General features: G+C 39.6%; 1 protein-coding gene across 5 annotated transcripts in view; it reads left to right on the top strand.

The window, feature by feature from the left end:
- Window positions 1–23,756, top strand: part of PTPN2 (protein tyrosine phosphatase non-receptor type 2) — a 127,052-nt gene that overhangs the window by 40,470 nt on the left and 62,826 nt on the right. For all 5 annotated transcript variants that reach the window (XR_010323506.1, XR_010323505.1, XM_064294754.1 and 2 more), the window contains exon 2: window positions 4,813–4,903. Coding sequence is in view for 3 of the 5 variants with exons in the window: in XM_064294754.1 (XP_064150824.1) it covers window positions 4,813–4,903 (91 nt within the window). In the remaining 2 variants the exon portion in view is untranslated. The remainder of the gene's footprint in view (window positions 1–4,812; window positions 4,904–23,756) is intronic.

The raw sequence follows: 23,756 nt of genomic DNA, 5'->3' as shown, positions 1-23,756 counted from the left end.
CCTACCTTTCAGTTAGCAGTCAAGTGCTTAACCATTGCTCCACCAGAGCTCCTAATAACCAGTAGATTGAGCAAAAAATCCCATTCATGTAGCAACAAAGCCTTTAAGGTTTCTGAGAATAAACATAGCATACCTTCATGAAGAAAAATTATAAAATGAATTAAAATATGAAACACAGCATGAATGGAGAGAATTAAATAGGGGGCAACTTGCCTTTTCAGACATAGATGTATTACAAAGCTACAGTAACTAAAGGTTTGATAACTGTGTCAAGGGTAGACAAATGGTTCCATGAAACAGAATGAGGATCTAGAAGCAAACCCACACATGTACGGAAGCTTGGTTTATGGTAGAATAGGTGTTACACATAAATGTAAAATTAAGTGTGATAGTAAGTCAGTTATCTTTCCACTTGGAAAAATTTAAATTCCTATAGCACACTCCTGGCATAGTGGTTAAGTGCTGCAGTTGGTAACCAAAAGGTCTGCAGTTAAACTCCACCAGGTGCTCCTTGGAAACTCTATGGGGCAGTTCTAATCTGTCCTGTAGGGTCACCATGAGTTGGAATCGACTTGATGGCAGTGGGTTTTGTTCTGTTTTGTTTTTTATAGCACACTGCAGGCAAGTAATACTGCTTTGTACCTTGCAAAAGTATTCTTACCATCTCACTCACTTCCAGAAAAATCGAATATTTCAGTTTAGAAACTTCTGCATCATGTTCCATCAGTAAAAACATTGGATATTCAGTTTGTGTGTCTTATTTTAATAGTATAATTATAGTTTCTATTGTTGTTACTAGGTGCCATCGAGTTGGTTCCAACTCAAAGTGACCCTATGTACCACAGAACGAAACATAGCTCAGTCCTGTGCCATCCTTAACAATCATTATTATGCTTGAGCCCATTGTTGTAGCCACCGTGTCAGTCCATCTCGTTGAGGGTCTTCCTCTTTTCCACTGACCCTGTACTTTACCAAGCATGATGTCCTTCTCTAGGGACCTGATAACATGTCCAAAGTATGTAAGACACAGTCTCACCATCCTTGCTTCTGAGAAGCGTTCTGGTTATACTTCTTCCAAGACAGATTTGTTCGTCCTTTTGGCAGTGCATAGTATATTCAATATTCTTCGCCACACCACAGTTCAAAGGCGTCAGTTTTTTTTTTTTGATCTTCCTTATTTATTGTCCAGCTTTCACATGCATATGATAACGATTGAAAATACCACAGCTTGGGTCAGGCGCACCTTAGTCTTTAAGGTGATATCTTTGCTTTTCAACAGTTTAAAGAGGTCCTTTGCAGCAGATTTGCCCAATGCAGTGTGTCTTCTGATTTCTTTATTGTACTTTAGATGAAGATTTACAGAACAGACTAGTTTCTCATTAAACAGTTAGTACCCACATTGTTCAGTGACATGGGTTAAGAACCCCACGACATGTCTATACTCTCCTTTCTCAGTCCCCAGTCCCCTATTACCAGCTTTCCTGTTCCCTCCTGCCTTCCATTCCCTGCCCCAGGGCTGGTGCGCCCCTTTAGTCTTGTTTTGTTCCATGGGCCTGTTAAATCTTTAGCTAAGGGTGAACCTCAGGAGTGACCTAATTACTGAGCTGAAAGGGTGCCCGAGGGTTTCTTAGGGTTTCCCCAGTCTCTGTCAGGCCAGCAAGTCTGGTCTTTCTTTTTGACTTAGAATTTTGTTTTACTTATTTCTCCAGCTCTGTCTGGGACCCTCTGTTGTGGTCCCTGTCAGAGCAGTCAGTGGTAGCTGGGCACCATCTAGTTTTACTAGACTCATGGTGGAGGCCATGGTAGATGTGGTCCATTAGTTCTTTGGACTAATCTTTCCCTTTTATCTTTAGTTTTCTTCATTATTCCTTGCTCCCGAAGGGGTGAGACCAGTGGAGTGTCCTAGGTGGCTGCTTACAGGCATTTAAGACCCCAGATGCTACTCACCAAAGTAGAATGTTGAACATATTCATTATAAACTATGTTATGCCAGTTGAGCTAGATGTTTTCTAAGATCACAGTCCCCACAGCCCTCAGCCCAGCGATTTGGTCCCTCAGGGAGTTTGGATGTGTGTGTGGAGCTACTGTGACCTTGCCTGTACAGGTTGTGCTGGAATTCGGTTGGATCACCTTTCTTGGGAATAGGCATAAATACGGATGTCTTCCAGTAAGTTGGCCAGGTAACTGTCTTCCAAATTTCTTGGCATAGATGAGTGAGCACTTCCAGGGCTGCCTCTGCTTGTCAAAACATCTCAGTTGATGTTCTGTCAGTTCCTGGAGCCTTGTTTTTTGACAGTGCCTTCAGTACAGCTTGGACTTCCTCCCTCAGTGCCATCGGCTCCTGAGCATGTGCTGCCTCTTGAAGTGGTTGCGTGTCGACTGATTCTTTTTGGTGTAATGACTCTGTGTATTCCTTCCATCTTCTGATGCTTCCTGCATTGTTCAGTATTTTCCCCATAGAATCCTTCACCACTGCAACTAGGCATTCTATTTACACTCCAAAATTATAAAGAAATCTTTATTTTTTGACTCATAAAAATGTATCTCTTTTCCCTTCCCTGTCCAGAAAACCTTATTAGGAATTGGATTAATAATTTCTATTATAATGATCAGCACAAAGCTGGTTCCTGTGAGGCGGAGGTTAAAGATGTTCCAAATGTCCAACTTTTCCAAACTGCTGGTGGACCACTCCTGCATCTCTAAAACAACTACTCCTCTTCCCCTCAGTACTCTTCATCCTGTCTTTGGATTCCATAATTCTCTGCAGCATCTCACAGAACTCACGAACTGTCGAGAAAATGGCTCACATGGTTGTGGAGGCTGGCAGGCCCCAAATCCATGGATCGGGCATCAGGCTAGAGGCTTCTTCTGACTCATGTGGTTGCAGGGTCTGACAGAACCAAATCTGCAGGTCAGATGATAGGCTGCTGGCCGAAGTTCTAAGAACTAGAAGTCAGATGATGAAGAGCTGGATGCAGGATCCAGAGCAAAAGAGAGAACTTTGCCCAAGCATTCGTTTATATATTGGATGCAGACCATATCCTCAAGGAAACTCCCCTTACTTGAGCAAGGCGGTCCAAGGGTGTGACTTGAATAAGGGTGGTAATTGGGGTAAGGGTGGTGACTTGAGTCACATGCTCCAGTAAGACGGTGACTCAAGATACATCCTGGCCTCATCCTGCCTCATTAACATAACAGATAACTCACTCCCAAATGGGACCATAACCACTGGCACAGAGGCTAGGATTTACAACATATCACAAAATGGAGGATGACCACGTTGTTACATACCTGCCAGATTACATCATTACATATCAGCGGAGTTGACACATAACCGTCACAGGTTCCATGCGCCTTATCTGCGTTAGCAGCAAGCTTTTCAGTCCCCTCGGTGGGCCACAGACACCTGTATTTGCATTGTATCACCCAGTCATTGTGTGGGAGTCACAGAGACTGTGGCTAGAAGGGCCGTATTAAGTAATCCACTGCACCACAGGAACTAATAATAGAGTTTAAGTTTCCTTGAAATTAGGTGGATTTTAGCTATATATAGTCTATATATATATGGACTATTGACTAATAATTTATATATATATAGACTATTGACTGAGGATTTTTGCACTAGGCACAAGGAATAAAGATGTGATATGAAATAGAAGACATCTGTCCTAAACTGGGTGAGGGGAGTGGTAGGCAGGAATGGAGGGGGTCTGGGGGACGTTTATGAAGAAATGAATTGAAACCTTTATGCTTGATTTGTAAAACTGCCTGGTGCCTAACTTTTAAAATGATTTTTCTCACGTGTAGTCACATGAGCAAAGGCGTAACTCAACTTTTGCCATTAAAGCACACTTTCATTTATTTATTTTTGGAGGTATGTCTCTGGTTTTACCTGAATTCTTAGAATAGTGTCTCATTTGGGAGATAAAACCTGGCCAAGCAGCTCAGTGCCTAGTGTAGATGTGCGTTTCCGGAATTTCTTCCATTGTGGAATACAGAAAACTTCCAGCATCCGAAAATGAACCTGAGGCCTGGAGGTTGTAGCTAAGCATTTATGGCTCCAGAAAGAAGTTTCAAAGATTTTTATGGGCTCAAAATAAAGTAATAGTAATGAGACATGAGGGAGTCCCTGAGTGGTGCAAACAGTTAAGCTCTCAGCTACTACCCAAAGGGTTGGTGGTTCAGATCCACCCGGCAGTGCCTTGGAAGAAAGCCCAGGTGATCTCCTTCCAAAAGATCACAGCCACTGGAATCCGTATGGAGCGCAGTTCTCCTCTGAATCACATGGGGTCACCATGAGTTGGAATCAACTATCTGGCAACTGGCTTGGATTGTTTTGGTTATGAGGCATGAAGATGAGATAGGTAAAAATTTTAAGATAGAAATGCAAGAATTTAGTTGGATATAATAAGTTTCATCAGAAATTTGTGTATGATGTGACAGACCTTAGGAGATGGGTTAACCATAGGAGAATAATGTTTTATTTGAGGGATAAAACCTGGTCAGTTAGATAAAGCATTCATTCAGTCCTGGGGTCTGTCACTTACTAGTTTGATGACCTTTGGCAGATTGTTGAATCTCCCAAAGCCTATGATCCCTGGGATATAAAATGGAGGAAGTTCTCTTGCCTGCTGTCGCTATGAGGATTAGATGTGAAGGTGTATGTAACCGAAATGCTTTGCACAGTACTTAGTATAGCATGAGTGCTCAATAAATGTTAGTTTATACTGGTTGGCAAAATATCTTTCTTGGTATATAAAATTAAAAAAAAAATTTAAGAGGAGTATTAAAATATATTTTTGTTATTTTAAGGAAATTCGAAATGAGTCCCATGACTATCCTCATAGAGTGGCCAAGTTTCCAGAAAACAGGAATCGAAACAGATACAGAGATGTGAGCCCATGTAAGTACTTGTGGGTGTGTGCATGTGTGTGTTTGGTGGTTGGTTTGAGGAGGCAGGATTTGGTGAAAAGGAAGGTTTGGGATCAGGATTGATAAGTATTGTAATTTTTTTGTATTAAAATAATACATAGTCTTTAAAGAAAATTTTCAAGGCATAGAGTAGTTGAATAAAAATTACTCATAATTTCATCCTTCAGAAATAGCTATCATTATTTTGCTATATTTGCTACCAGCGTTTTTCCTTTTCTTATGTATAATTTTTTCTTTAAAATAATTATTATCATATTGTGTATGTGTATTCATATATGTACCTATATACATTTCTCTTCATATTATTCCATGGCCTTTATTGCTTAAAATATTGATTCTTGTAGTCCCCCCACCCCAAATTACGAAAGTGTATGTACTCTCAGCAGAAAACCTGTAAAGCGCAGTATAAAGAAAAAGCAAATGATTTAAAAACATGCAAACTTTTGAGTTTATGTTTTTTTTTTTGGCATTTCTTTCTGTATAAATATATACATATATTGCTTTTTCTTCCAAGTTAGAATTCTGTACATATTAGTTTGTAGCCCTTTTCCTACTTAACAATACATTGTAAACATTTTGCTGTCATAAAAACAATCTTTTAGTGGCTTTGTAATAGTCCATTGAATGGAGATAACCATTCTTTTACATAACAGTTCTCCTATGGTTAAATATTTAGATTGTGACAAATATATCTATAATTGTTCACAAAATTTATATATGTAAATTTATACATACTAGGATTTTCAAAATGTGTTCACCAGGAGGTAATTTTATTTTTCCAAGGATACGTGGTATTTTTTTGTGAATGATACCACTCATTCAGACATTAAATTAAGTTGCCTTCCTACTTCAAAATGTTTCCCCATATTTTTTTTTAGTGGGCTAAATACAGGCTTTCTTTTTGTGTCTGCTTGTTCATAGGGACATTTTGAAAAAAATTGAGTATCATGTTTTGGTTTGTGATTCTGTCCTTGAGTTGACTAGTGTATGGTGCTGGTATGCTAAGGTCTCCTGTATAGGCTGGATGATTTTACTCTGTCCAAGGCCACAGACTGTACCTCAGCTTGCGACCTCGCATTGTATTCTACAATTATTGATTATCAGTGAAGTACTTAGGAGGGTACTGATATACCACTGAAAATCCATCCATTATTTGTGGGGCAGGGGTTTGGTTTATCCTTCTAAGAACAGAAGGTTTTTGTTCATATTCACCAAGTACATGTGTTGGCAGATTTTGGGAAAACCTAATGAGAAGCAGTCTCTTAAAATACTTCGTGTTTGTTATACATAAATATTGTTTCTCTTACATGCTTTTTTCCTTACCAAATTACAAGTGTTCATAAAGTAGCTAGAAGAGTGGTTTTTTTCTTTTCTTCAGTTGCAGTTCACTTGACAATATGACAAACTTCCTCCAAAAATCCGGGACTCAGGACAACAGCAGTTCTGGTGTGGGTATTTGTTCAGGGCATGGGGATGTAGAAGTAATTCTAATAGTTCTGTGTGCTGGCAGCCCCTCAGAACCTCCAGTTGAGAGTCACTGAGCTAGAGAGACTAATTCTCTAGTGTTTACCGTGAGTTTTGAAGACAGTATTTTCCAGTTGTATACTTCATTGCCTTTAATTTTTTCATTTTTGTAAAAATTTATATGATACAACATTGGCCAATTCAACATGCTTTTAATACTTAAAAAAATTTTCTTATTTTGATAATTGTAGATTTGCATGCAGTTGTAAGAAGTAACATAGTGAGATCCAATATACCCTTCACCCAGATTCTCCCAGTGGTAACATCTGCATAACTATAGTTCAGTGTCACTACCAGGAAGTTGACACTGATACAGTCCATACAGAGTTCACTAGTTTTCCATGCACTCATTTATGTGTGTGTGTGTTTGTATGTCTGTGTGAATGTGTGTCTGTGTATGTAGTTTGGTGCAGTTTTATCACATGTAGATTTGTGTGGTCACCACCGCAGTCCAGATACAGAACCATGGAACAGCTCTATCACGAGGACCCTGTGTGCTGCCTTTTCATGGCCACAGGATCTCTCTCCCTTCCTCTTCTCTCACCCCTGGTGTTGACTTTTGTTTTTATATATTTGTTGTAATTACAGTCATTGGATGTTCTTAGCCATGTTTGAATCTTCTCATTAGTTTCATCAAATTGATCTAAGTGGAGGGATTAAGAAAATACTGAAACTGAGACACTTTCTTAAAAAGTAAGACATTTGCAACTTATACTCAGTTACACAAGTCATTAACACATCTGTGACATGCTCCTAAGCTTTAGATTTATATACCCAACTACCTGTTAGACAGCTCCAGCATAATGCTTTATTAAGGAGACCTCTGTTTAAAATGTATTTATCACCCCCACTTCTGTCATCGTTAGAACTCATCTCTTCTTCCTATATGCCTTCTCAGTGAAGAGAGTGGGCACCCTTGTGTACATACTTTGAATTAGAGAAGAAACATTCCTTCCTCTGAGAAAATACTACTGTATGCTTCCCTCTTTCCTAACAGGTCCTTCTATAGCTGCCTTTCTTGCCTACTTCCAAGAGTCCTCCAGAGCCGTTCTCTATTGTAGACAGATTTGCCTTTTTCCCTCAGCTTGTTCAAGGAATGCTCTCCCTACTTCTTTGCCTTGATGGAAGCCTGGTTCTCCTTGAGTAAACCGTCTTCTTTCTCTCTTTGATTTGCATCTGTCTGATGGGTAATGACATTGAGCTTCTTTTCATGTGTTTGGTGGCCATTCGAATGTCCTCTTTGGTGAAATGTGTATTCAAGTCCTTTGCCTGTTTTATGATTGGGTTATTTGTCTTTTTGTTGTTAAGTTGTCAAAGTTTTATACATATATTGGTTAGCAGATTCTTGTTGGATATATGGTTTCCAAAGATATTCTCCCAGTAGGTAAGCTTGTCTTTTCACTTTTTTGTTAGTCTTTTGATGAAAAAAGTTTTTAATTTTCATGAGGCCCCATTTATTTATTTTGTCTTTTGCTGTTTGTGCTTTTGTTACTATATTAGATGATCCGTGGTTGGAAGCTAGGCCTCACCGTGTTGCCCCTGCTTGTTCTTCTAAGAATTTTATGGTTTTAGTTTACACATTTAGGTCGTCAACCCATTTTGAATTTGTTTTTGTGTCTGGTGTGAGACATGGATCCTGTTTCATTTTTCTGCATGTGGAAATCCAATTTTTCCAGCACCATTTATTGAAGAGACCCCTATTTCCCCATTGAATGGACTTAGCACCCTTGTCAGAATTCATGTGACCATAGATGTGTGGGTTCATTTCAGGACTGTGATTTCTGTTCCATTGGTCTATGTGTCTATTATACCAGTACCAGGCTGTTTTGATTACTGTAGATGTATAGTATGTTTTAAAATCAGGAAGTGAGAGTCCTACTTTGTTCTTCTCTTTCAACATTGCTTTAGCTATTTGGGGGCTCTTGCCATTCCATATAAAGTTGAGGATTGTTTTTTTCTATTTCTGTAAAGAAGGCTGTTGTAATTTTGATTGGAATTGCATTGAATCTATAAATCACTTTAGGTAGTATTAACATCTTAACAATGTTAAGTCTTCCAATCGTGGACACCTATCATCTTTTCAGTTGAGTATTTTTTAATCTCTTTCAGCAGTGCTTTATACTTTAATACTGTAAGTCTTTAAACGTTCCTGGTTAGATTTATTCCTAGGTATTTTATTCTCTTAGATGCTATTGTAAATGGAATTATTTCCTAATTTTCCTTTCAGATTACTCATTGCTGCTCTATAGAAACCCATCGGATTTTTGTTTATTGGCCATGTACCCTACAACTTTGCTAAATTTCTGTTAGCTCTAGAAGTTTTCTTGTGGACTCTAGGATTTTCCACGTATAGGATCATATTATCCATGAATAGAGATAATTTTACTTCTTTTCCAACCTGAATACCTTTTATTTTTCTTGTCTTATTGCTCTGGCCAGGACTTGTAATACAATACTGAATAGAAGTGGTGGGAGCGGGCACCCTGATTTTGTTCCTAATTTTAAGGGGAAAGCTCTCAGTCTTTCTCCATTAAGCGTGATGTTGGCTGTTGGCTTTTCACGTATGCCCTGAATTGTACTGAAGAATTTTTCCTTTTTTACAAGCATCTTGAGGGTTTTCATCAAAAGAAAAGTGTTGGATTTTATCAAATGCTTTTTCTGCAACCCTGAAGATGATCATGTATTTCTTTTCCTTTGCTCTACTGATGTGTGGTTTATTACATTGATTGATTTTTCTAATGTTGAACCATCCCAGCATTCCTGGAATAAATTCCGTTTTGTCATAGTGTATGACTCTTTTAACATGCTGTTGAATTCTGTTCACTGGTATTTTGTTGAGGAATTTTGCATCTATTCCTAAGATACTGGCATATAGTTTTCTTTTCTTCTGGTGTCTTTGTCTAGTTTTGGTATCAGGGTTATGTTTACTTCATAGAATGAATTAGAGAGTATTCCTTCCTTCTTTGTCTTTTGGAAGAGTGTAAACAGTATTGGTGTTAATTCTTCTCTAAATGTTTGGTAGAATTCCCCAGTGAAGCCATCTGGTGCAGGGCTTTTTGTCGTTGTTGTTGGGATGTTTTTGATCATTGATTCAGTCTCTTGTTACGGGTCTGTTGAGACTTTCTATTTCCTCTTGAGTCAGTTTGGGTAGGTAATGTGCTTCTAAGAATTTGTCCATTTCATCTAGGTTATCCAATTTGTTGCCATACAGTAGTACATAATACTTTGTCATAATTCTCTTTATTTCTATTGGTTCTGTTGTAATGTCCCTTTTTCATTTTTTATTTCTCTTATTTGTATCTTTTCTCTTTCAATCTAGCTAAAGGTTTGTTAGTTTTATTGATCTTTTCATAGAGCCAGCTTCTGGTTTTGTTCATGTTCTCTATTGTTTTTCTGTTTTCAATTTTATTTATTTCTGCTCTGATCTTTGGTATTTCCATTCTTCTGGTAGGTTTAGGCTTAGTTTGCTCTTCTTTTTCTAGTTCCTGGAGTTGTTGAGTTAGACTGTTAATTTGAGATCTTTTTTCTTTTTTTCATGTAGACGTTTATTGGTGTTAGTTTCCTTTTGAGTAGTGCCTTTACTGCATCCCATGAGTTTTGGTGTGTTGTGCTTTTGTTTTCATTTGACTCTATGAAATGTGTTGTTTCTCCATTCTCCCATTGATATTTTAATGGTGTGTTGTTTAATGTCCGTATGTTTGTACCTCTTCCAGGTTTTTTTCTGTTACTGATTTCTAGCTTCACTTGTGGTCAGAAAAAATACTTTGTATGATTTCAGTCTTTTAAAATTTATCAGGACTTTTGTGACTTAAAATGTGGTCTTTCCTGGAGAAAGATCCATGTACACTAGAGCAGACTGTGTATTGTGCTGTTTTCAGGTGGAGTGTTCTATATATATATGTCTGTTAAGTTGTTTTATTATGTCATTCATGTCGTCTGTTTCCTTATTGATCTTCTTTATAGATGTTCTGCCCAATATTAAAAGTGGTACATTGAGGTCTCCTACTATTATCATAGTACTTTCTATTCCTGGGAATCCCTGGTGGCATAGTGGTTAAGAACTATGGCTGCTAACCAAAAGATCGGCGGTTTGAATTCACCAGGCGCTCCTTCGAAACTCTATGAGGCGGTTCTACTCTGTCTTATAGGGTCGCTATGAGTCGGTATTGACTTGATGGCAGTGGGTTTGGTTTTTTGGGGTTTGTCTATCTCTGCCTTCAGTTGTCAGTGTTTGCTTTATATGTTTAGGTGCTCCAGTGTTGGGTGCATATATATTTAGGACTGTAAAACACTCTTGATGAATTGACCCTTTTATCACTATATGATATCCATATTTATCTTTTCTCAGAGATTTTGTCTTAAAGTCTACTTTAATATTAAGATTGTCACTCCATCTTTCTTGGTTATTATTTGCATGAAATATTTTTTCCCATACTTTCACTTTCAACCTATTCGTGTCCTTGGAACTAAGATGTGTCTCTTGTAAACAGCATATAGTTGGATCATGTTCTTTACCCATTCTGCCACTCTCTGCTGTTTGATTAGAGCATTTAGTCCATTTACATTCTCTAACTGTTGATCACAAGTGACCTGTTCTTCATTTTGTTATTTTTGTGTGTCTTAAGGCTTTCTTTGTCCTTTTATACTTGCTTTTTGTGTGTGTGTGTGTGTTTTGTTGGTTTGCTGTAGTAAGCCTTTTGGGTTCTCTTCTTTCCTTTTGTATATGTTTTTTAGATATTTTCTTAGTGGTTATCATGAATATTACATTTAATAGCTTGTATGTGGTACCAACCTAACTTCAGAGATACGGAAGAAATTCTGTATACCATTCCTCTCCCCCCCCATTTATTATTATGATTACGAATTATATCTTTATACTTCAGGCTTCATATGGCTTAATTTTATCCTTTTATATATTTGTTATTCAAAAAAACTGAAAGACAAAATATTTAAAATTATCAAATATGAATACCATATTACCAGCCCTTATACTTGTCCATGCATTTCCCTTTATATTAGGGATCTTTCTATGTATAGCTATGTATAGCTTTGAATTACTTTCTAGCATCTTTTCCCTTCCATCTGCAAAACTCCCATTAGTATATTTTTTGTAGGACCGGTCTGGTGGATATGAACTCTCTCAGCTTCTGTTTGTCTAGGAATATTTTAATTTTATTTTCATTCTTGAAGGATAGCGTTCTTGGGTATAGTATTCTTGGTTGACAGTCTTGTTTTTTTTTTCCTTTCAGCACTTTAAATATGTCATTCCATTGCTTTCTGGTCTCTAAAGTTTCTAGACAGAAATCAGCACTTAATCTTATTGGGGGTCTTTTGTATGTGACTGTTTGCTTCCCTCTCTCTGATTTCAGATTTCTCTCTTTAATTTTTGAAAGCCTAACTATGATGCATCTTGCTGTAGATCTCTGAGTTTATCCTGCTTGGCGTCCTTTGAGCTTCTTGGATTTGTAGATTCATGTCCTTCATTAGATTGGTGAAATATTGTCATTATTTCTTCAAACATTCTATTTCTGTCTCTCATCTCCTTCTGGAATTACTGTGATGTGTATATTAAATCTTTTGTTATACCATAATTCCATTAAACTGCATAGTTTTCTTGAGCCTCCATTCTTGTTGCTCTTCAGTGTCTGTTATTTTAACTGTCTTATTCTGTCTTCTGCCTGACTAAAGCTGTTGGTAAATCCTTCTGTTGTGTTTCTCTCTTCAGTTATTGTCCCTTTCAGTTGCAGTATCTCTTTTTTTAGATCTTTATTTTGCTCTTGCATTGTTTTTCTTATTTCTTTTAGCTCTTTGCTATGTTTTCCCTAAATTCTCTAATTATGTTCAGTGATTGACTTGACGGCACTGGGTACTGGGTTGTTGTATTGTATTCATTTTCAAAATTATCTGTCATCCCTAGATGCGCTTTCACTCCTTTGGTCATACTCATTTGGATGGGCCATTGGTTCTCTGTTCTTTGTGTGTCTTATGATTTTTTTTTTGTTGTTGTTGGAGTATTGGCATTTTTGAGAGTATTAACTTTCTCAGTTCTTCCTAGTATTTGATATTTTTGCCCACACTGCTTTCTGCAAGAAACTCTTAGGTGGGCAGAGCCTTTGGCCTTTGCTTACTTTTTCCTCTCCTTCTCTGTTACAGCTCCTTCTCCCTCCCTGGTTTGATTGGGTTATGAAAGTTCCAGATCTCGTTTTTCAACTTTGAATCTCTCCTAAATACACCAGAGAACATGCTGTGGTCAGTCTGCCCACAATCTGGCACCACCACTCAGAGGAGTTATTGTATACTAATCAATATGTTGACCAGTGGGTGCAGTCCTCTCTTTCTCTGGTTATTACTCCTTTCCCTCTTCTGTTTCTGCAATCACATTTGTAGTCAGAAATTCCACACTCAGCAAGCCACCTTTGGGCAAGGAGTTGCCTCCAGTTTTGCTTAAGTTTTCCTTCCCTGCTTTCTGGGGCCCACTTGTATTGAAGCTTGGCATTCAAGGGAAGCACAGAAAGACTTTCCACACTTTAGGAGGAGAAGGGGCTGGCACTCCCCAGGAGGACATCTGAGAGATATGTCTTGTTGGTTTCAGATCCCCAGTGGCCCTGTGGTAGTTGGGAAGGCAGTCACTTCTTAGGTGACCCACCTCCTGACTCCAATGTAAGGCACCTTCTGTTGGAATTCGTATCAGTCCAGCAACCAACAGTTACTGGTTGGGGAAGGGATAGCCAGACTCTGAATGGACCTCCGGGGAGTTTTGCCTTGTTGCTATCAGAGCCCACCCTGTAGTATGTTGTCTGTAGGTGTAGCCTCCACTCCTGCTTTCTAGCACACAGCAGTTTCAGTTAGCAGTCCTCATCACTGACTGTGAGGGGGAGCAGACAGACCCAAACTGATCCCCAGAGAAGTCTGTCCTGTTGGTTTCAGAGGCCTGAGCAATGGGTTGCACAGGGAGGCAGGTAGAGGGCTGACTGTGGGAGCAGACACTACTGCAGGGGCCTTTTGTGGCAATTTGCAACAGCCTGGCAGCCAACCATTACCAGGTAGATGAGGTATCATGCTCTGGTCAGATCCTCCGGAGGTCTGCCTTGTTGCTGTCAGAGTCCCTTGATAGATGGTTGGCAATGAATGCACTCCTGCTTCACACAGTAGCCTCAGTCAGCAGTCTTCAGCACCAACTGGAATTGGGGGCAGACTAACAGTAATTGATCCCCAGGGAGGTTTGTCCTGTTGGTTTCAGAGGCCAGAGTTGTGGGGTGCACACATAGACAGGTAGAGTGCTGACTCTGGGAACAGACTCTACCACAGGGTCCTTCTGTAGCATTTTACAGGAGTCTTGCAGGTGACAGTGTCCGGGTGCGTTAGGGGCAGACATGCTCCAAATCTGCCTTGGTGCTGTTAGAGTCCTCCCTGTTATATGTAAGCTCCACTAAAGATCCCTGCTTCTTAGCACACAGCAAGCTCTGTCAGCAGTCCCCAGCATTGACGGAAAGGGAGAGCAGATAGTCCTGAAATGACTCCCTGGGGGGTCTGTCCTTTTGGTCTGAAAGACCTGAGTTATGGTGGTGTGCAGGGAGGCAATTCGCAGTAGGCCTGCAGCTGACAGTGTATGGGTCGAGGACGTACTGGCCAGGATTTCATAATTTTTCCCGTTCTGGTTGTTGTTTCAGTGCACCCAAATTTTAAAAATTCTGGCCTGTTCTGGTTTTACTTCCTTGGCCGTGACTGAACCGGGACGAACCAGTTCGAAGCCCAGGTTGCCACTCATTGCCGTACTGAAGGCTCCTCTGTTAAGACCGTAGGCAAGGTCTTTGAAGTTATTCATAGCTCTGAGCACAGGAAGTGCATGGAGCATCTGTTGCATAAAATGTTGGTACTTTTTTTGGAATGTCTAAGAAAACAATTTTCACCAATGGAAAGTAAATTGCAGATGGTAAGAGTAGGGGCTTTGGTTTTAGTTAGGGTGATACCAAATATATTCATGCATTTGAAAACATGTTGAGCACCGGTTCAGTCCTATCCAGTGAACAAAACCGGAAAAGCCTTGATTTTTAAATTTGGGCGATCTGGAACCATAAGCAAAAGAAAAATTACAGCTTGAAGCCCTGGAATAGGACACTCGAAAGAGGTGTAAGTGAGCTCTTTTAGGAGCTTGACATATGAGATTGGATACTTGCCAGGACTGAGGAGAGCTACAGATTAACCCTTGAGTGGGGCACCACTGTCTCTGACTGCACAGAATCTGACGGGCAAGAAATGTGGTTGCTATGCAACGCATACACTAGTTTCTAGCAAGGTTTCGACTCATAATTTTTCCTGTTACAGTTTTGATTCTGGTTCACCTAAATTGTAAAAATTTGGGTCGGTTCCGGTGTTGCTTCCTCAACCAGGAGGAACTGGTTCAAAGCCCCGGTGCTTGCACACTCTAAGTGGCCCCCCTGGGGAAGTCTACCTTGTTGCTGTCAACAAGGAGGCTGTGGGTGGAGCCTCTACTAAAGATGCCTATGTTTGAGCACACAGCAGCCTCAGCCAGCAGTCCTCAGCACTGACTGAAAGGAGGAGCAGACAGATAAGAACTGCCTCCCCGGGAGCTCTGTCCTTTTGATTTCAGAGTCCTGAGCCATGGGATGTGCAGGGAGGCAGGCAGAGCACTGACTATCACAGCAGACAACACTGCATGAGCCTTCTGTAGCAATTTGCAGTAGGCTTGCATTTTTTGCATCCAGCAGTGTCTGGATAGGGGAAGTGCTGGTACACTCCAAACAGACCCCTGAGGAGGTCTGCCTTTTTGATTTTAGGGCAGAAGCTTGGGGTCCTGTCTCTCTATATAGGCAGGGGCTGTGATGGTTAGGGAAGCACGCTTTTTTTAAGGGGCCGTTACCCCAGTTCATGGAAACCCTGGTGGTATAGTGACTAAGAGCTATGGCTGCTAACCAAAAGGTTGGCAGTTTGAATCCACCAGGTGCTCCTTGGAAACCCTGTGGGGCAGTTCTGCTCTGCCCTGCAGTGTTGCTATGACTCAGAATCGACTGAACAACTGGTCTTTTTTTGGTACCCCAGTTCACAGAAGCTGGCAGACCACATGGCTGGGAGAGGGGCAGAGAGGGTGGAAGAACCTTCTTTCCTACCATACGTGACTTGTTGATTTGTTGATTCTTGCCTGTCTGCATTTCTCTGTTGCGTTCCTCTGCTCCCTGATTCAGAGTCCCTCAAAGCTGAGCACCTTTTCTTTGTTGTGTTCCTTGTTCTATTTGTGGCGGAGGGTTGTAATAATGTTTCGTTTACACCACCATCTTCCCAGAATTCACCTGCAAGTCAAATTTTGCTGAAGATGATTTAAAAATGGCTGCAAGAGTATATCAGCAGGGATTTGCTAGAAGTTCAAGCCAGATTCAGAAGAGGACGTGGAAAGAGGGGTGTCATTGTTGATGTCAGATGGATCCTGGCTGAAAGCAGAGAATAATAGAAAGGTGTTTAACTGTTTTACTGATGATGTGAAGGCATTCAACTGTGTGGCTGGATCATAACATATATGGATAATGTTGCAAAGAATGGGAATTCTGGAACACTTAAGTGTGCTCATGCAGAACCCGTGCATAGACTAAAAGGCAGTTGCTTGAACAGAGCAAGGGGTACTAGGTGGTTTAAATCATAAAAGGTATATGTCACGATTGTATTCCTTTCACTGTACTTATTCAGTCTGTATGCTGAGCAAATAATCCACGAAACTGGGCTGTATGAAGAAGAACGTGGCATCAGGATTGGAGGAAGACTCATAAACAACCTGCAATATGCAGATGACACAGTCTTGCTTGCTGAAAGTGAAGAGGACTTAAAGCATTTACTAATGAGAATCAAAGACTACAGCCTTTAGTATGGATTATACTTCGACATAAAGAAAACAAAAATCTCCACAACTGGACCAATAAGCAACATCAGGATAAACAGAGAAAAGATTGAAGTTGTCAAGAGTTTCATTTTACTTGGATCCACAGGCAACACCCTTGGAAGCAGTAGTTAAGAAATCCATGTGTTGCATCGAATAGATCTGCTGCAAAAGAGATTTTTAAAATGTTAAAAAACAAAGATGTCACCTTGAGGACTAATGTGTACCTGGCTCTAGCCCTGATATTTTCAGTCACCTCATATGCATGCAAAAGCTGGGCAATTAAAAAGGAAGACTGAAGAAGAATTAATGCCTGTGAATTATGTTGTTGGTGAACAATATTGAATATACCGTGGACTGCAAAAAGAACCAACAAATCTGTCATGGAAGAAGTACAGCCAGAATGTTTCTCAGAAGTGAGGCTGGCCATACTTCGTCTCACATACTTTGGATATGTTATCAGGAGGTACCAGTCCCTAGAGAAGGACATCATATTTGGCAAAGTAGAGGGCCAGCAAAAAAGAGGAAAATCCTCGATGAGATTGATTGGTATAGTGGCCACAGCAATCCACTTGAACACAGCAACAATTGTGAGGATGGTGCAGGACCAGGCACTATTTTTTTTTTTTTTTAATTTTTATTTTGCTTTAAGTGAAAGTTTACAAATCGTCAGTCTCTCATACAAAAATTTGTATACACCTTGCTATATTCTCCTAGTCACTCTCCCTCTAATGAGACAGTACACTTCTTCCCTCTACTCTCTGGTGTCATGTCCATTCAGCCAGATTCTGACCCCCTCTGCCCTCTCATCTCTCCAGACAGGAGCTGCCCACATAGTCTCATGTGTCTGCTTGATCCAAGAAGCTCACTCTTCACCAGTATCATTTTGTATCCCATAGTCCAGTCCAATCCCTGTCTGAAGAGTTGGCTTTGGGAATGGTTCCTGTCTTGGGCTAACAGAATGTCTGGGAACCATGACCTCCGGGGTCCTTGTAGTCTAAGTCAGACCATTAAGTCTGGTCTTTTTACGAAAATCTGACTGCTTGCCTGCTCCCTCAGGGGTTCTCTGTTGTGTTCCTTGTCAGAGTAGTCATTGTTTGTAGCTGGGCACCATCTGGTTCTTCTGGTCTCAGGCTGAGGTACTCTCTGGTTTCTGTGGCCCTTTCTGTCTGTTGGGCTTGTAATTACCTTGTGTCTTTGGTGTTCTTCATTCTCCCTTTGCTCCAGGTGGGTTGAGACCAATTGATGCATCTTAGATGAATGGTTGCTAGCATTTAAGACCCCAGATGCCACTCTCCAAAGTAAGATGCAGAATGTTATCTCAATAGATTTTATTATGCCAATTGACTTAGATGTCCCTTGAAACCGTGGTCCCGGGCAGCATTTTGTTCTCTTGTACACAGGGTGACTATGAGTTGGAAGCAACTCGACAGCACCTAACACTACCACCACCATCATCTAATTCTGGAGCCACCTGTCTAATACCATTTGAAACCTTAAAAAAATTTTTTTTCTACACAAGTTAAACCAGTTCCGGTAATGAGGGGAATGGTGGCTGCTATGGAACAGCCAACTAATAGTCTCTTAGTCAGTGGACCCTGTTGTGATATTTGCTCAGTCAGTTGTTTGGTGGCATGTTCATCATTCATACTAGTTTCAGTTCTGTATTTCTGGTTTTCCCTCTGGTAATTGATTATGTATAGACATGTAGGACAAAGCTTAAGCTATGGAAGAACTAATTCAGTTTACAGGTAGAAAACGGAACTGTTAGATTTCTTTTGTAGTTTATAAAGACATGTAAAATAACTCAGAGACAATAAACAGAACCTAGAATTTGACAGCCCAGAAGGGCATGCTATAAACTTCTATTGAAAATAAAGTTTTTCTCTACAACCACCCGTCTCTTGATCAAAAGATAATCTGAAAGCAAAGTTATTTTTGAACCAAAAATAAGGCTGTTTATCATTCTTTTCATAGGTGCTGCAAAAATTACAATTTATGAAGCCAAGCCAAGAATTCAGTAGCAGATTTCACATGTACTGCCCACAGATTTGGGTGCATTCCTCTTTTCTTGAGGCCCCAGGATGTTCTAAGATTCCTGGGCGTGCCAGCAAGTGACCTTCCTTGGTCATCGGTGAATCTGGGCTTAGGTACCAGGTTACATTTCCTGGGTGGGCTCTGTAAGCATTGGCTCATAAAGTCAATCTTAGTCCCTTAAGAGTGTCTAGTCATACCTGATTCTCTGAGCACCACTCTCAAGTGTGACGTTCCAGTCAAAGCTTGGTTATAAAACTGAAGCTTCATCTATGTATTGTTGACAAAGAGAACAGATTCTTATTGAACTTGTGCACGTAATTACATTGTCATAAAAATTAGAATACTCATTATGAGTTTTCGAATTCTGGAGGGATCAGGCAGGGAGGAAAGATAAATGTTCGATTTTTGTTTACAAAAGCATCATCTGTTAAATTTTTATGAGTTATGTATAGTTTAACGTAAAAGAAAGAGATTTCTTATATTTGGAAAAGAGAACGTTAAACATCAGCAATACTTAAAAAAAAAATAACAATAACCTTTCAGTTTATTAAGTCCTGTGTAATTCTTGTTCTGCTGGATTTTAGGCTTACAGTCTCATGAACCTATCAGCTTCTCCATAAAAGTTCATGAAATCCCGATTCAGTCCAGAAAAACCCAAACCAAATGCAGTGCCGTCGAGTTGATTCCGACTCATAGCGACCCTATAGGACAGAGTAGAATTGCCCCATAGAGTTGCCAAGGAGGGCCTGGTGGCTATGAACTGCCGACCCTTTGGTTAGCAGCTGTAGCACTTAACCCCTACGCCACCAGGGTTTCCTGATTCAGTCCAGTAGTATTTAAACAGTATGATTAAAAGTCCAAGTCCAGATTACTTGGAATAGTCCTTTCAGTGGGTCTCTGAGATAGTCCCTTTTTGTTGAAATATTTTGGCCTGTGGTTAATTGCGAGCACTTTAAGGGAGTCAGAGTAAGAAAAAAAAAGCTGTCTTCAGACGGCAAAGCTTAAAAATGGCCATGGTTGTCTGGCATCTTAAACACTAGCAAGCGGCTATCTAAGATACATCAATTGGTCTCAGCCCACCTGGACCAAAGGAGAATGAAGAACACCAAAGACACAAGGTAATTATGAGCCCAAGAGACAGAAAGGGCCACATAAACCAGAGACTACATCTGCCTGAGGCCAGAAGAACTAGATGGTGCCCAGCTACAACCAATGACTGCCCTGACAGGGACCATAACAGAGAACCCATGAGGGAGCAGGAGAGCAGTGGGATGCAGACCCCAAACTTTTGTAAAAAGACCAGACTTAATGTTCTTACTGAGACTAGAAGGATCCTGGAGGTCGTGGTCCCCATACCTTCTGTTAGCCCAAGATAGGAACCATTCCCAAAGTCAACTCTTCAGACAGAGATTGGACTGGACAGTGGGATAGAAAATGATACTGGTGAAGAGCGAGCTTCTTGGATCAAGTAGACACATGAGACTGTGTTGGCTTCTCCTGCCTGGAGGGGAGATGAAAGGGCAGAGGGGGTCAGAAGCTAGCCAAATGGACACGAAAAGAGAGTGGAGGGAAGGAGTGTGCTCTCTCATTAGGGGGAGAGCAATTGGGAGTATATAGCAAGGTGTACATAAATTTTTGTATGAGAGACTGACTTGATTTGTGAACTTTCACTTAAGGCACAATAAAATTTTTTTTTAAATGGCTATGGGTTAACTTATTACTAATAATTTCAAAAGTGAAAATCTTTAAAGAGAATAGATTTTCAGATATAATAATCCCGAGACACAGTATAATATGAATATACCAAGCATTTAGTTAGGATATTCCAAGATTATCAAGTAAAAGAAATTAAGTAGTCTGATGGTACAGTAATTAGGTGCTTGGCTGCAAATCAAAAGATTGGCCTTTCGTACCCATCAGCTGCTCTGTGGGAGGAATATGTGGCTGTCCGCTCCCATAAAGGTTACAGCTTTGGAAACCTATGGAGCAGTTCTGTTCTGTCCTGTAGGATTGGTCAGGATCAATCGACGGCAGTGGGTTTAGTAGCTACGAAACTATTAATAAGACTCCGCAGGTATGTGATATAATTCCCAGTTGAAAACCATGATGTTAGATTTAAATTTAAAGAAATAAAGTTGCAACCAAGTTAACAATTAAAAAAAAAATGACGGAAGTTATGCCTGTTAATACTATTGTTTTGTGATCTAATATCAGGCAAAGCAACACCAGATATACCGTGGACAGCAGTCCCACTGACAGATCTCTAGGAACTTTTAGAAATGTATTAATCTAGGAAATTTCTGAAATGTATTAATAACATTCCTAAAATTAGGCACATCTTCTGATTGGAGAGCATTTTCCATGTACTAACAACATAAACCTTATTATTTGTTGCACTTTTTCCTTCTAAAGTGGAAAAGCAAATCTTCTATGACTCCCCAGGGAAATCCTAAAATACAAGGATTTAGTTACAAAAGATAGCGCTTAAGATTAGATTTTGGGAAGCAAAATATCAGAAGTTGTTAGGAGTTTTAACATTCGGTTAAATAGGATCTTTGGTCACCGTGAAACAATTCTTGGATGATTATTTAACCTCAGTGACAAAAAAGATTTAATACAAAAGGTAATATGATTGTAAAAGCCTTAGTTTTTTCAAAACTGAGGGGAGGCTTGGTCCTCTTAAACAATCAAGAACACGTTAAAATAAACTCAGGAACTTATTCTGATGAGACATAGAATGTTTGCCTTCTAGGCAGACCGTTGTGTGCTGTCCTGTCGATTCTGACTCTTAGCGACCCTATAAGACAGGGTAGAACTGCCACATAGCATTTGCTAGACGGTAATCGTTAAGGGAGTAGATGCCTCAGAACCACTAGGTAGGTTTGAACCCCTGACCTTTTGGTTAGCAGTTGAGGGCTTCATTCTAGGCAGATTACACAGAAGATAAAGTCAATCTTTTACAACCTTCAATCTAGTTAAAGAAAATGTAATTTTAATAGAAAGAAAACCAAATTTTAGCTTAAATACTGTTTGATACTAAAGCTCTTTAAAAAAGCTAATAAGCCCATCAAATCTTAGTTTTAACTATAAGAAATGACATTCTTTATAGTTCAGCTTTTCAGAGTGACCAAAAAAGAAAAGAGAAGAAACACATTTGTTAGCAGACTCTAATATACATAGCCTCCCTCTTTTTTTGGCATGTAAAAATAAGAAGCAAAAGTACATAAATTATAATGAGTATTCATTGATTGAAATTAGTCTCAGGCCAAGATTTTAAGTTGCCTAAAGATCTTAGAAATTATAAGCCATAAAACATACCGCTGAAGTAAGTTTTGCTGTTGAAATAAGTATTGCCAGATTATGATGATTGTTTGAACACATTTATATTCTTCATAATCTAAGTAATGCTAGCTTATTTTATTAGTAAAGTTATAGAAGTTAAGAAAAGCATACTCAAATAGAATGTATGCTTATATTTAAGAATGCTAACTCAGAAAAAAAGCGGCTGTTTTTATTGAACCAAAATTGTTAAACTAGTTTTCTGCAAGTTTATCTAAATTATGTGAATTAAAAATTTTTTTTAAGTTTCTGGGTTTTTATAGTACCTCTTTTTTAATATTGAAAGCACTTGAGGCTTAATTTCCTTAATTTTTGGAATTTTCGGGATTATTCAGTTTATATAAGTGCTTAATTATCTCCAAACCAATTAGAATAAAACTCCTTGAAGGGATAATACAATCTAATTTGATAATACCTACCAGAGGCAGGAAAATATTGAACATATATACCCCTATCTTCTGCATACTTTAAAGAATCTTTTAGAGAAGCACTTTTAGAATAATTTTGACTCCCGAAGCCTCGTTATACCAATCAAAATGAACACCCCATCCTTTCTTCCAGCATGCCTTTTAAATGAACCACTTTATATCAGAATTTCCCAAAGTGAATTTCCCGACTGAAGGCCCAGATCATCCTTAGTGAAGTTATACCATTTAGAAAAATCAGCACAAGAGTTAGAAATGACAAAAACACATGGGAAGCAGATTTTCCTAGAAGAGAGGACTTAAGAATTAAAGGACCCCATGAGAGCTGACAACAGTCAATTTCAAGCCCCCAACCTGATGGCAGGCAGAAAATCAGACAGAACGCTCTTTGGATTAAAGCCGGTCTCAAGACAAAAACAAGATGGAAGGAGAATCTCATCTGGTTTTATAGGTGACCTACAGCAATGTTTGTCAGTTTGTCATACTGTGGGGGGTTGCATGTTGCTGTGATGCTGGAAGCTATGCCACCGGTATTCAGATACCAGCAGGGTCACCCATGGAGGACAGGTTTCAGCTGAGCTTCCAGACTAAGACAGACTAGGAAGAAGAACCCGGCAGGCTACTTCTGAAAAGCATTATCCAGTGAAAACCTCATGAACAGCAGTGGTACATTGTCTTCCTCCTTAAAGTAGAGTCGACCTGAATGGCGTGTATGGAGTAAAGCTTTCGGGACCTTCATTTGCGGATGTGGCACTACTCAAAATGAGAGGAAACAGCTGCAAACATCCATTAATAATTGGAAACTGGAATGTATGAAGCATGAATCTAGGAAAATTGGAAATCGTCAAAAATGAAACAATGCATAAACATCAATATTCTAGGCATTAGTGAGTTGAAATGGACTGGTATTGGCCATTTTGAATCAGACAATCATACAGTCTACTATGCTGGGAATGACAACTTGAAGAGGAATGATGTTGCATTCATCGTCAAAAAGAACGTTTCAAGATCTATCCTGAAGTACAACACTGTCAGTGATAGGATAATATCCATACGCCTACAAGGAAGACCAGTTAATATGACTATTATTCAAATTTACACACTAACCACTAGGGCCAAAGATGAAGAAATAGAAGATTTTTATTAGCTGCTACAGTCTGAAATTGATCGAACATGCAGTCAAGGTGCATGATAATTACCGGCAATTGGAACGCGAAAGCTGGAAACGAAGAAGGATCAGTAGTTGGAAAATATGGCCTTGGTGATAAAAGCAATGCTGGAGATCAAATGATAGAATTTTGCAAGACCAACAACTTCTTCATTGCAAATACCTTCTTTCACCAACATAAACAGTGACCATACACATGGACCTGGCCAGGTGAAACACACAGAAATCAGATTGACTACATCTGTGGAAAGAGACGATGGAAAAGCTCAATATCATCAGTTGGAACAAGGCTAGGGGCCGACTGTGGAACACACCATCAATTGCTCATATGCAAGTTCAGGCTGAAACTGAAGAAAATCAGAACAAGTCCATGAGAGCCAAAATATGACCTTGAGTACATCCCACCTGAATTTAGGGACCATCTGAAGAATACATTTAATGCATG

The sequence above is a fragment of the Loxodonta africana genome, chromosome 11, assembly GCF_030014295.1.
Source record: "Loxodonta africana isolate mLoxAfr1 chromosome 11, mLoxAfr1.hap2, whole genome shotgun sequence".
Classification (NCBI taxonomy): domain Eukaryota; kingdom Metazoa; phylum Chordata; class Mammalia; order Proboscidea; family Elephantidae; genus Loxodonta; species Loxodonta africana.
This window is presented reverse-complemented; position numbering and strand designations above follow the sequence as displayed.